Source organism: Stegodyphus dumicola, chromosome 6, assembly GCF_044657685.1.
Source record: "Stegodyphus dumicola isolate Sdum_Otavi_A_Nest chromosome 6, ASM4465768v1".
In the NCBI taxonomy this organism is placed as follows: Eukaryota; Metazoa; Arthropoda; class Arachnida; order Araneae; family Eresidae; genus Stegodyphus; species Stegodyphus dumicola.
Window position 1 is genome coordinate 214623900 of NC_140773.1, and position 14021 is coordinate 214637920.

General features: G+C 35.3%; 1 protein-coding gene across 1 annotated transcript in view; it reads right to left on the reverse strand.

Moving 5' to 3' along the window:
- The window catches only part of Cib2 (Calcium and integrin binding family member 2), an 80896-nt gene that overhangs the window by 5063 nt on the left and 61812 nt on the right, over window positions 1-14021 (reverse strand). Inside the window, exon 5 of the mRNA XM_035363809.2 lies at window positions 9546-9741. Coding sequence (XP_035219700.1) covers window positions 9546-9741 — 196 coding nt within the window. The remainder of the gene's footprint in view (window positions 1-9545; window positions 9742-14021) is intronic.

Consider the following 14021-nt stretch of genomic DNA (forward strand, 5'->3'; position numbering starts at 1 on the left):
GCGCTACTTTAACATGTACTTTGATGAATTATTGCATTTGATGCACTGGTCAGCCGTTCAGTACACATGTGAAATTGGTACGTTCTACCTGGTGTAGATTCTGTTACCTGTTTAAGGTGGTGTTTGACGAGTCGTAGGCACCCCTGTGACGATAGACTTCTTCTCTTGTGGAGTATGTGAACACTTTACCAGTGACACAATGGCATAGTACCAGTGGATGTAGGCACAGGTACAATATAAATTGTTAGCTCGCATTATAGCTAGTCTTTTTGGAGGACAGTTATTATGAGATACAGTCTTTGAGATTACGTTGCCGGTAGGGGGTTTGTGCTTGTTTCTCATTCTGGGGAGCACAGCTCGAGTCCATATCGGTGTAGTGTGTCTATTAACTTTCGAAGGTTCTCATACACGTTTCTCCGCTTGATTAGTAACCTTAGGAATTCTATTCCCGGGTTCGTGGGATGGCGCACATGGTAGGTTGTAGTCAGGGGACATTGTAGGATGTAATGATCAGGGTCGCCCATCTCCCCACATACACACACATTTGTTGAAGAGAAATTTCTTTCGCAGAAGCATGTGGGGAATGGACCATGACCGGAGATAAATTGTGTGAGAAAATAGTTTGAGATTATGCGTTCTTCATTAACCTTGGGTAGCAGACTGTGTGTCCGACGTCCGGTATGTCCATTCGTCCATTCCATTTGCCAAGATTCATTGACGAGTTGTTTCAGCTTTAGCTTGTTTGCTGATTGGGGCCATGGGACGCGGATAAGGTCGCCTCGCTGTTCTATCGCAGCTTGTTTTGCAAGGGTGTCTGCCCTCTCATTGCCCTCGCAGTTGCTGTGATGCCTTGTCCATGTGAGGATAAAAGTTTTATTGCTGGATGAGATGATATTTTGAATTTCATGTGCTATTGGAGAGCTGGTAGTTGGAGATTTTATTGCATGTATTGATGATTGGCTGTACGTAATAATATGAATTACGTTGGTACGTGCTTGGAGATAGTTTATGCTGTGTTTTATTGCTGCCAGTTCAGCTTGTAATACGCTATTGTCCGGTCGTAGATACCCTTGCCATTCAGTAGTGGTATCTGTTCCAGTCCGAATAGTCATGCCGCATCCAACTTTGTTGTCTATTTTGGATCCATTTGTGTAGGCAATGAGAGTGGTGTTGGGAGGTGTTTGGGTTAGGTTACATTTCAAATTATCCAGTGTTATTGCTGGATGGGTATGGAATTTACGTAGCTTGGTTTCATATTTATCTGGTTAGAATACTGTCCCGTTGAATTCGGCGGGTTTTTTAAGCTGTAGGACTGTTGCTGCAATGGCATGTATTTCAGCTTCTATGGATAATAGACGTACTCCCGCAAGTACTTGAAGTGCGTTCGTTGAGCTTGTGCGAAATGTTCTTGTGATATTTATTAAGAATGGTCTTTGTATCGAGTTCAGCATTTTGGCTTTTCTTACAGTCATTGGGAGTGCCCATATGAGTGCTGCATAGTTTACTATCTTATTGATAACAGTCTTTAGAAGAATCTTCATAATATGTTTATTTAGACCCCATTGATATCCTCTCATCGATTTCAGCGCTTTGGCAATTTTTGACGTTTGGATCCTCTTTTCCTGCAGATGTGGAATCCATGTGAATTTGGGATCTATTGTCAGGCCCAGGTATTTGACTGTTTTTACAACTTAATTTTTTGGTTGCCTATCTTTATTATTGGATTTCTTGTTAATTTGCGGCCAGGTTTGTGGATTATTAATGCTTGTGATTTTGTGTGTGAAATAAGGAGTTTTATTTGTTGACATAGAGAGTGAAATATTGACAGAGTACTTTTACAGTTTTCCTCTAGCGCATTGCGCGTGGATTTGACAACAAACGCCACGTCGTCTGTTGACAACAAATGCCACGTCGTCTGCAAATACAATGATATTTGTATGGCTGGGCCACTGGTGCTGAATGATTTTGTTGAAGGTAATGTTCCAGAGGTCTGCGCTCATACAGGACCTTTGTGGGCATCCTCTCGTCTGCTGTTTGGTAACTGTTATATTGTTATAATTGATTATACTTTTTCGGTTGTTTAGGTATTCTATTGTAAGTAGAAATATATTTTTCGGACAGTCCATCTCTCTGAGAGCCTGCTTGATGGCTGGCCACCAGAGAGAGTCAAAGGCGTTCTGAAGATCTAGACATAGCAGTGCAGAGTGAAGCTGGCGGCTCTTATTTTCTTGAATGTGCGTTATGACAGCATCGATGGCGTGTGTGGTGGAATTACTTGGTTTAAGGCCATATTGGTGCTGACTGATCCTGTTTTCCTTGTAAATATGGTACTTAATCCTAGTGATAAGCAGACGTTCTAGAAGTTTGCCTATGGAGGATAGCAAATTGATGGGCCTGTATGAGCGGGGGTCCTCTGGTGACTTGTGTTTCTTCGCAAACAACACTATCTGTCCGACTTTAAAACAGTCTGGGAAGCAGTGAAGTTCAAGGCATTTATTGTAGAGGGAGAGCAGTATTTCTGGATTTGTTTTGCAGATGATTTTAAGCAGTTGGTTAGAGATCCCATCTGTGCCAGGCGCTTTATTGTTGTTTAGACTTTTTACGGTATGATTTTGTTCATTCTTGGTAAAAGGACGATCGCCGTGGGTGTCTGGTATGCTCGTGTCTTCTCTAATTGTTCTTTGGGCAGGAGTTTCTTCTTCGTCGTCTTCTAGGAAGACATGGTTCAAGATGTTATTAAGTGTGCTTTCTGTTATTTCTGGGCTGTTGAGCGTTTGTGCCGTACTGGTCGCGTGGATCTGAGTTGGGTGGAACACTTTGGACGTGGCCATTTTATAAAATGAACCGTAAACATCTTTATTGTTAGTACAATATCTATTCCAGGACTTCAATTTAGCTTGTATGATCATCTTTTTATAGATAGCTCTTTGTTTATTTTACTGTAGCCATGCTTGCTTACGCTCTTCCTGATCGATGTGTGTTTTCATCCTCCTGCGAAGAGCTCTTGTCTTTTGTCTTGCTGCACGCAACTCCTTAGTCCACCAGTTGGTCTTGCTGGTTTTATTTGCCGTTTTGATCACGAAAGCCTGTTGGGATAACATTTGTAGTTCTTGGGTTAAGTATGATGCACAGTTATTAATCTCCTGTTTGGTGCGACTTTCTGTGATGTTCTGTAACATATCGTGAGCTTTTGGGACGAGTAGCTGCGTTTTGACAACAATAGGGTTCCAGTTTCTGTTAAGGATTATTATTGCGGCTCTGGGAGATTGCGTTGACCTTGGTTTTTTGTGGTAATAGATGTTCCATGTGATGGGTATATTTCTTAACTCTCCTTCATTGCAGTAAGGTTCTTGCAGAAAGATGATGTCGTGATAATCTTCTGACAGGTATTGGATAAGGTGATCCGTTGCGGTTTTCGATTGCTGCATATTCAGGTTCAGCGCTTTGATATTGTTGGATTTTGCTGGGTGATGGATTAAGTGGGTAGCAGTATTTTCTTGGCTCGTTAAGGGATTGCTCATGATAAGCTGTATGGGATTTTATTCTTTGCACTTCTTCTTTGAATGAAGGGGCACATGCTGGCATACGCTGGGTGGCTACACTCGTATTTAGTGTGGTTGTGGAGATTGCTTATTTCGCAGTTGATGCAATGGGCTTGGTTCGCTGTACATTCCTTTTCTTCATGTAATCCACCGCAGTATGCACAGTGTGGACGATACTGGCAGTCTTTGGTGCGATGATTAAATGCCTGGCACGTAATACATCTATGGGCACCTATGAACTCTTTTATGACATTCGTGCGGCATATATGCAGGTATGACATATAATACAGGGTTCTAACATTTGGTGGCAACAATTTGAAAAGTGAAACACCGTTTATAGTGAACCAAAGCAAAATGTCAAAATGAAATTAATAGCCCTTCTGGGCAAATTGCCGCTTTGGACTGTTAAAAGCCGAATTAGTTAAGGTAGCTGATTTTCCCCGTTATCTATTAATTCCTTGCGGAAATGAAGGAATTTTTCGAAACTATATGCGTAATTTATAATATTTTAAAGTAAACTAATTATATATACTTTTTGCTGAACCAAATTTCATTGTTCCATTACCATATTGCGGTAATTTTGCAATGCAGTGAATACTTACGTGTTATGGTTCCAGAAATAACTATTAAATTTTATAAATTTAAAAGCTTATCTAGAACCTAATTGAACCTGTTACGTATAAACAGGATCGTTTTCCTATTTAACTGATTTTTCCTACTTTAGTGGACGCTTATGTTTAACGAATAGTGCCTCAATCCGTGACCCCATTCAAACTAAAGATTGGAAAAAAGCATGAAACGTCTTTCTCCGGCGTATTTTTTACTTTTTTAAGAGGAAGTATGGAATTTAAGAGAATCAAATAGGAAGTCTAAGAAATTTGAAGATAGTCAGCGAGATAACAATGAGAATGATAAACAAAACATGAGTTCCCCAGATCCTAAAATCAAAACATCAATTTTAACACCTATACAACAATGAACAGAGAAATAATGAGCGATAAATGTTAATAAATTACAACTGACACAGCGCCATTGCTAAGAACTAAGGCAGCAGTTAATAAACGAATTCCCAAAGGAATATCTGGGCCTATTAGTTCAGAAAACCAGAGAAAGAAAATTTGATCTGAAGATTCGGGATGTCGTCCTTATCAGTTTAGGTAATAAAAACCGATTGACTTGGTCAATGGGAAGAATAGAAAAGATTTTTCCGAGTAGAGATAATTCTTCTCGAGTGGCCAGAGTAAGAACAAAGAATGGTTCTTTGGTGAGATTTGTTCAAAAGCTGTATCCCCTAGAAGTCTCAAGTGCAACCAGAAAGAAGTCTCTGTGGCAGACCTTTAAAACATCCTAAAAAACTTTTACAGACATTCATTTCGTGTTTTCAGACTTTTTCATCTTATATTTCGGTTTGGGGACTTTGTTTTCTGTTTATGTATATATATATATATATATATATATATATATACATAAACAGAAAACAAAGTCCCCAAACCGAAATATAAGATGAAAAATATATATATATATATATATATATATACATAAACAGAAATATATGTATATTATGTATATATATATATATACATAAACAGAAATATGTAATCCATATATATATTATAATAAGAAATCTTTCCATATACCATCTCCAAGGAACACAAATTAAATTTAAAACCATGAAAGAAAAAAATTTTTGGAATGTAAATAGCATTTGAAATAGTAATTAAACTCTTGTTTATAAATCGGCTAAGAAAAGTCTTTAATCGCAAAAATCCAAAACTAAAATTAAATTTTAAATATTGAATAAGCAGCTATTGTCATTGATCGCAGATTAATCGACTTATCAAGGGGATAAACTAATCTACCATCAATCAACAGTAACTAAATTAAGAGAGTGTTTCATCTTGCGTCCAAGTAAGCATCAAATTATTTGCTAGATTCAAACCATAAGTACAACTAATACTCAATCTAAATAAAGACATTAGTCCATTTAAGCCATAAGAATCTTGTAAAACAAACTAGCAAATAACCTTTGAAAATGAGGAGTAAAGGGTTACCAGCGAGGATATTCCATTTGGCATCCGGTTGTACCATTATTGCCGACTTTATCGCCTGCGCCGGCAAAATGGAAAAGTACCGATTTTTATTTTAGTTTAATATTTTGAAAATGATATTGTTAAAAATGTGATCTCAACTGTTATAAAAATCGTTTTCTTGATCTTTATTGAGTCGAATTCTGATGAATCTTTTGCTGACTGCAGAATTCAGATAATGTGTCTGTTTCTTTAGCTGAGTGTAAAAGGAGGGAAAAAACTCCTTTCTGTGTAAATAAATCTCTGCGTTGATATTACCAAAATTTGTATTCCTTTCTAGAAGAAGCACATTAGTTTTTACAGATAAGTGAATTACTTCCTTTGCCTTTTATTAAATAAAATACAGGTCCGTGTCGTGATATACAAAACAATTATTAGCCCAAAGGGGCTATTAGTCATAGTTTCACTTTCTGCGTTGATTCACTTTTCAAACTGTTGCCACCAAATATTATCGCCGTTTATCATATTTAAAGAAACTAAATAATGAAGAATCTTCATTGAATGCATGAATGTTTCTCGCACTGCGAAAAAACAACGGTACCTAGAGCCATCAAATTTTGAATAACGTGTATTTCTCGTATTGTGACAAAACAACGGTATTGTCACAAATCGTATTGTGACAAAACAACCAAACATGGTCATTTAGAATCCCGAATTTTTAATTTGTTTTGTTATCTTTTTCAAATTTTTTAAAACTTTAAATGAATTTTTAATTAATAAACTCGACGATTTCAAAGCGAGCAATGACAATATTGTACAGAAAAAAAAAGACATTTTTATCTCTTTTTTATCATATAAATAGACAATAAGACACATTTTAGATTCGGGCTTCTAGGTGCGCATGTTCGGGTGATGGACTACGGTCGTTCAAAATTTGATGACTCTACGTACCGTTGTTTTTTCACGGCGCGAGAAATATCATTACATTCATGAACATTCTTCATTATTTATTTTCTTTAAATATAACAGAGAGCGATAATATTTGGTGGCAACAATTTAAAAAGCGATACATCGTATTTAAGCTATTCAACGCAAAATGTCGTTCCTAGACTAATATCCCTTCTGGGCTAACGCTCCTTTGGGCCAAAAACTAACGCTTTTGAGAACATAAATAGTAGCAAGTAATAATGAATGTAATAAATATAGTGGGCAGTAAAATGTCAACAAATCGAAATGGAAAATATCAGAAATATTGATGAAACTGGTACAAAAAAAGTTAAGCTAACCTAGCATACCATGTGAGCAGCAATAAAACATTAAAAAAATGCTACCAAACATTAAGATCCTTGATATAAAAGTTGGCCCACACCTCTTATATCAAAGCATTCAATATCGCATACAAAAAGGCTGCTATTACTCCATATCAAACATATACATTTCTCAAAACAGCTGAAAATCAATTAAATCCGTAATGGTCGTAGATGTAGCTTGTTAGGTTTTAAAAGCTCCGAAAAGCATTTAACCCAAGCTGTGTTAAATATTATTTTAGGAAGGTGGTACTTTTTTAAATTCCTTTTAAATTAATTTACCAAAAATTAGTATTGGTGATGATAACTGAAATCAAGTTACAGAAATGTCTTTTTTAGTTTAATTAATGGCAGAATTAAAACCGAAGAATAGTTTGAGTTGATAAAATTTTATATAGGGACGAATCAAGAAAAAGAAAAATAAATTTAAAAAATCTGAAACCTTCAGATTTTACATTACGTCCAAAGGGACTTTTTTTTAACGTTTTGTGTGTTACCTTTATTTATTAAATTTCATGCTCTTCGCTGTTAAATCGTAAAATTCAATTCAACAGTAATATCGCAAAATAAATAAAAAGAGCATATCTTTAGAATTTCGAAACACAGTCTCGCGCGCTGGAGATAAAAATGATTTTTTTTTTCGTATAGTGTGGCCATTGTTAGCTTTCAAATCGTCGAGATTGTTAATTAAAACAATTCGGTAAAAATGTTACAAAATATGAAATCGATAATAAAAGAAATTCCAAATTAGGGCTTCCAGATGCCCATATTCAGTAGAGGATTACGTTACTCAAAATTTGATGGCTCTGGATACCGTTGTTTTATCACAATACGAGAAATATACATGTATTTATGCAGATTATTCATTATTTAATATCTTTAAATATATAACACAGGGTGATAATATTGGGTAGCAACAACTTGAAAGTGAAATGGACATTTAAAGTTTTCAGCGCACAATGCCAAAACGAAATTTATAGCTCTTCTAAACTAGCGCCCTTTGGGCTAATAAAAAAGAGAAGAAAAATTTTAATAATAAAATCTAGAAAAGAAACTGACGATGCAATACTATATTAAAATGCAAGGAAGCATTTGAAAATTATGCAGTGAGTAAAGACACACGTCTCTCTACCATTCGTTTAATAAAAATAAAGTAAGTTTTAATTATGTGCCTGTTTTTATTATATTTATTCATTTTAAAATTTCTTCACGTGTATTTAATTAATTATATGTAATTTTTTATGTCTTCTTTGAGAATTTTAAAATCTCTTGCACGCAAATTCGTGTCTAGATATCACATTTCTGTTTAATAAACGTACTCCTGTTACGAATAAAAGCCTTGATCTCGTGAATGTCCAGTAGTGGAAGGTTTGGCTGCATATTGTTGATCTGAACATGTTAGTTCACGAGTTTATTTGTAATTTTATAGAGTTTGGTCTTCTTAAGGTAACATAAACTAGACGAACTCTTGTAAAGACTGGTGGCGACTATGTGCTTTAAGTACCACGAAGAGAGGGAAAGAATGTAAAGGACCCTTTTATTTGAATAAAATAAAAGTTTAAAAGGGCACCAGCTCGTTCTTATAGAAGCTGACAGTTATGGCTTAAATTAAAGATAATGGATTAACTAAAATTAAGAAGTAAGTTAGCCTAACGCTTTCACGATTGGAATAACGCGCAAGCTGGCTCCGCTATGTCGGCATAACAAGCCTAATGGCCAGAATAACTCAACGCCGCAGAATACGATTCGCAAGTGAATGAAATTAGCAACGTGGCCTTCTTTCTATCTCATTTGAATATTACGAGAGCTAGGAATTTACATCCTGGCAAGGAAATTTGGTACTTTTCCGTTTTGCCGGCGCAGGCGATAAAGTCGGCAATAATGGTACAACCGGATGCCAAACGGAATATCCTCGCTGGTAACCTTTTACTCCTCATTTTCAAAACAAGTCGTAGCGATTTCATATCAGATTGATTGTTTCTTTCAATCCTGGCATACAATTACGTGGAATTTTTACCAAATAGTTAAATTTTTTGCCCTAAGGCCATTCGCATGCGGTAATTAAGCCAATTAGGATGCAATGGCACCGCTCACCCGACGTCGAAAATATGTAAAAGGCAAAGTCAAGGGTTAAATTCATCAGTTCTAATGAGAATGCACTAGCGAAGTAAAGCACTGCGGTTTTATATAATTTCTGAGTAAGCTATTGGTACGAATTGAAATAATTCTTGTATTTAAACTTGTACTTCAAATTAAGATTTAACTTGAAATTGATGTAGATAATTACTGGGAGAATTAGATTTTTGTAGCATAGTTTAAGTGAGATGAGATCATTTGGGGTCACGTGATATGAACCGGAGAATGAGGATGTTGTACCATGACAGCATAGTAAATTCTTAAATTAATGTCTTTTTACAAATTGATTGTCTTTATTTATTGGCTTTTTTACAAGATTTTAAACCACATTAAAATGCTTATACCTTCAAAATAAAAATTCTTAGAATTAACATTTGTCAACCTTTTTTATGTGTATACTGTGTGTTGTCGCTAAAAGTCTGCTTGGCGAGATTCGCGCCGGCGAAACGGAAAAATACCAAACATTTAAATGAGGGCGATAGGATTGTTAATTAACAAAAAATAACTGGTTAAAAATTTGAACGTAAGCTCACCTAAGGAAATCCGGTGCTTTGGATATGATACTCTGGAACTCCATGAAAGATAATTTTCCATCGTCATCATTATCACCCTCTTCCAGTACTTTCTCAACCACTAGATTTACTTCTTCTGAATTCAATTCACTTCTCGTTAATGCAATGGTTGCTTGCTTAAGGTCATCGGGCCCAATAAATTTGTCCCCGTCGTAATCTAAAAAATAATAATTATAGTAATTTCTTGTTATTTTTCTGTCATCAGGACCAGATTCAGAAATGTATGCATGCATGCATGTATGTATGTATGTATGTATGTACGTATACTTGTGTGTACTCTTACATATATATGCGTACATCTCTGAAAATCCGGTCCCGATAACAGAAAGTGCCAGTTTCTTCTAACGTTAAGCGCGGCGCCGGTACCTGGGGACCGGCAGAGAACTTTCCGTGTGGCCGGCGTCGGTCCCTAGGGACCGGCACTGGAGTTTTCGTTTGGCTGGCGTCGGTCCGCGGGACCGACAGTATTAAATTTAAAAAATAAATATAGTCTCAATGAAATGTGATCAAATTTAGTTTTAATGAAATGTATTGAAACATTCTAAGCAAAAATACGGCCTAGCTCGCTGTCGGCTAAACGGAAAGGACAGCAAATTCGGCTCCGCGCTCAACGTGTTAAGTAACAAATGCGTAGTTTATAAGAAGGCAAAAAAATCTGATGATTCAAACATTTGGCTTCCAGATATTTAGAAAACGTGTCAGTGATTTTTATTTTCGTATTATATTAGCAGATATTTATTATCAAATACTTTTTTCCCATTTGCTCTATAAAAAAAGTGCAACTAAATTGTTTTCGATCTGTTTCCTTAGAATTTATATTCCCACATAAGTTCTTTAAATAATAGGAAACATGTAAAAATATATTTAATAGAGAGGAAAATTAAATTCAAATTAACAAATTCCAGAATAAAGGCACTGCTGACTATTATGCAGCTCTTTACGTTAGCACTTGCATCCTTTCGTAGTGATAAAGACAACACCGGAAGAAACAAAAACCATACTTAACCACTCCAGACTAAATGTTACTAAATTAGCTTAACTTCAAAACTAGATTCTCATTTACTATATTCGAGATAAAAGTTTTAGATTATTTAAACATTTGTCATATTTGTGACTCTACAGAAATGCTGCAATTTGTAAAACCTAAAGGCAAGTTAAAGTGTTCCTAAAATGATCTAAAAGCAAAACAACTACTAGCTGATCGGTCACCCCACACACACACCGCCAAAAAAAAAGTCAGTCTTAGTCTCTTTGCGCTAAATGCACCAAAGCATACTATGCGTTTGAATGCACCAACATTGCAAATAAATAAATACCTAAGTGCTATATTTGCGCTAGGCTAACTTTTAAGTATCCCAAATATCGAATAAGATCTTAAAAGAACTAAAAACTAAAAGGCCTCGGATTTTAAATTACGTCCAAAGGGACTTTTTTTAACATTTTGACTGTTACCTTTATTTATTAAATATCACGTTCTTCGCACTTAAACCATAAAATTCAGTTCAAGAGCAATATCGCAAAAGAATATTTAATTGAGCATATCTTTAGAATTTCCTATATACAGTCTCACGTGCTGGAGATAAAAATGTTTTTTTCTGTTTTGCCATTGCTCGCTTTGAAATTGTTGAGTTTGTTAATTAAAAACTCGTTAAACTTATAGAAAATATGAAATCGATAATAAAACAAATTTCAAATTTGGGCTTGCAGATGCCCATATTCGCAGTAGGATTACGTCATTCAATATCGGATGGCTCTAAGTACCGTTGTTTTATCCCAATGAGGGAAACATACATACATTTATGCATATTCTTTATTGTTTAATTTTTTCAAATATGATACAGGGCATTACTATTGGTTGGCAACAGTTTCAAAAGTGAAACGGACATTCAGAGTGATTCGACGCAAAATTGCAAAACGAAAACAATAGTCCCTCAGTGACAAAGCCCCTTTGGACTAAAAATTAAAGCACTGTATTTACTTCACATAAAAGTAAATTTAATTTAAAAACCAAAGGAGTAACCGCTGCAATGTGTTTATTGCATAAGACCCAAATTCTATTTTAGCGATTAGGATACACATAAAGAATTTGGTTGCGTTAAATTTCATAAATTCTTATTTCATTATTAGTACATTCTCTTTCTTCTAAATATTCGAGGATATTAACAAAAGATTTGAATATAGGACAATAGAAAAGTAATTGGGCGATTAATAGAATATTTTCGGAATGGTTGAAAATCGAATAAAAACCTTGAAATATGCAAAATCTTTTTGTTATAATTTGTAATAATTAGAGAAATATTAGACTGATACTATTGACGTATTATGCGTTCTTAAATCAGGCTTTCTTCCAAATTTATAAATGTTTGAATTTTAATGTAACTATCAAATTTATTGCGCTATCAAGAATTCATTTTATATGCATTTTAAACGATCGATAGAAGTTTTCACCATGAGAAAAATGCAATGGAAGAATTGATTACGCGAACGACACAACCAAAGATCCCCTCTCCAAAGTCCTGCATTAAAAAAGAATGAAAATCAAATAAAAAAAAGCAAGATCACATCTCCTTCCTTTTCGAATGAAATTGGAAAGAGTGGATTTTTATCAATATTTGCTCAATAGCATGCGCTGGCCAACCCCCTCTGAACGAATGATTTTCCTTGGTCTCAGGGATATAGCCATAGGGAAAGAATTCAATAAACTCAGATCCCGAAATTGGATTTTATCTATTTTTTATATATATATTATTATTAAGGGACGGATTTCATGTGTTTGCTTCGCAAATAATATCATTCATATACGGGTTTTGAAAAATATTATGGACTCTTTTGAGCTTATTTTTAGACGCTTTTCTAAAATATTCATCTATCTATATGGTTTTTCCCGTTTTTATACCCTTTTTGTCTTCCTTAACATAAATTTATGAAAGGAGATAGTTTTTCAGACATTTCCGAAATGTCTTAGTGATCATTTAAACTGTATCACTATGCAACATAAAATATAAAACGAAACGTTGTGCGTAAGATAGTATATAAATACTTTACTTGTTTACGTGTATCTGATTGAGGAATAAATACTTTACTTGTTTATGTGTATCTGATTGAAGAATAAATACTTTACTTGTTTATGTGTATCTGATTGAAGAATAAATACTTTACTTGTTTATGTGTATCTGATTGAAGAATAAATACTGTTGCGTGGGTACGGGTTCGTTACGAAATGAATGAACAAGTCCGATGAAAAATGAACAAAAATTTATTATTATCACAACAAAAATGCTTAAATCTTCTCAAATTATCATGCAGTATTACAATATCTCACAGTAGTTATCTTTTAACTACTCAAATGTCCAATAGAACGTAATTCAAAACAGCTAAAGAAAGCTAATCCGCGAATTCACTACAATCAACAAGAGCAGTTTTCTAAACAACAACAAACTAAGCAACTACTACAAAATGAGATGTTTTCCTCCTTTTATAAGATTTTAAAATCACGCGCTAGAATTTTCCAGTACTTTCTCGAAATCAAAAAAAGATATTTATTTATTTAATGCACGCTCTCTTGTATTTTCAATTTTCCGGCTTAGCTTTCTTTTAATATTCGTCACGCGCTGCACTGCGCGAGAAATAAAACCATTTAATTTATAATTGAACTAACATTAGCTTTTTAAATACCAAATTCGTAACACTGCTCCCTTCCCAAGGACTGCACGTCCCGGGCAGTACAATCCCTGGACAGGAAGCTAAACTTACAACTGTGGCAAAAATGGAACTGATATGCCGTGTGAGGCATAAACATTACATTACAATATCAAACAACATGAATGATAAATGCAATAACTAACTTAAACAAATGAAATGCTAAATGCATATCAAATACTAAATACAAATCAAATCAAATACACATTTAAAAACAAAAAGGACCATGGTCTTATACTATTTATAATTATTTACATTACGCACTATGGCCATAGTAATGAGCTAACCTGTCGTAATGAACGATTTTAGGTTTAGAGTTCCGACGGATCTGAACCACGACGTCATTCAGCCTGTTTAAGACTGTGTGGTGACCATCCCAAGGTGACTGTAATTTAGGTGTGTGTGTGTGTGTGATTATGGCAAAGCCTCGAGGGCTATCTGCCTAAGGGAAGGGATGCCTTCGTGGAGGACTTTCTAAGGGAAACTGGCTCGTATACACGTTACACATGGGGAAAACCACGAAAACGCCCATGCAGCCAGCCCGTTCGCGGGATTCGAACCTCGGACCGAACTACCAGTGTTCAGCGACTTTACCGCTCGGCCGCTGGTGGGCCCCTGTAATTTAGGACTAAGTCCTTTTCGTTGAATTGGCTTCCACAACCACACCTTGTCTCCTTTGTTGGATCTATGTCTAGTAGCTCTCCTGTTGTATCTGGACTTCACTTTCTCCGTCGCCAG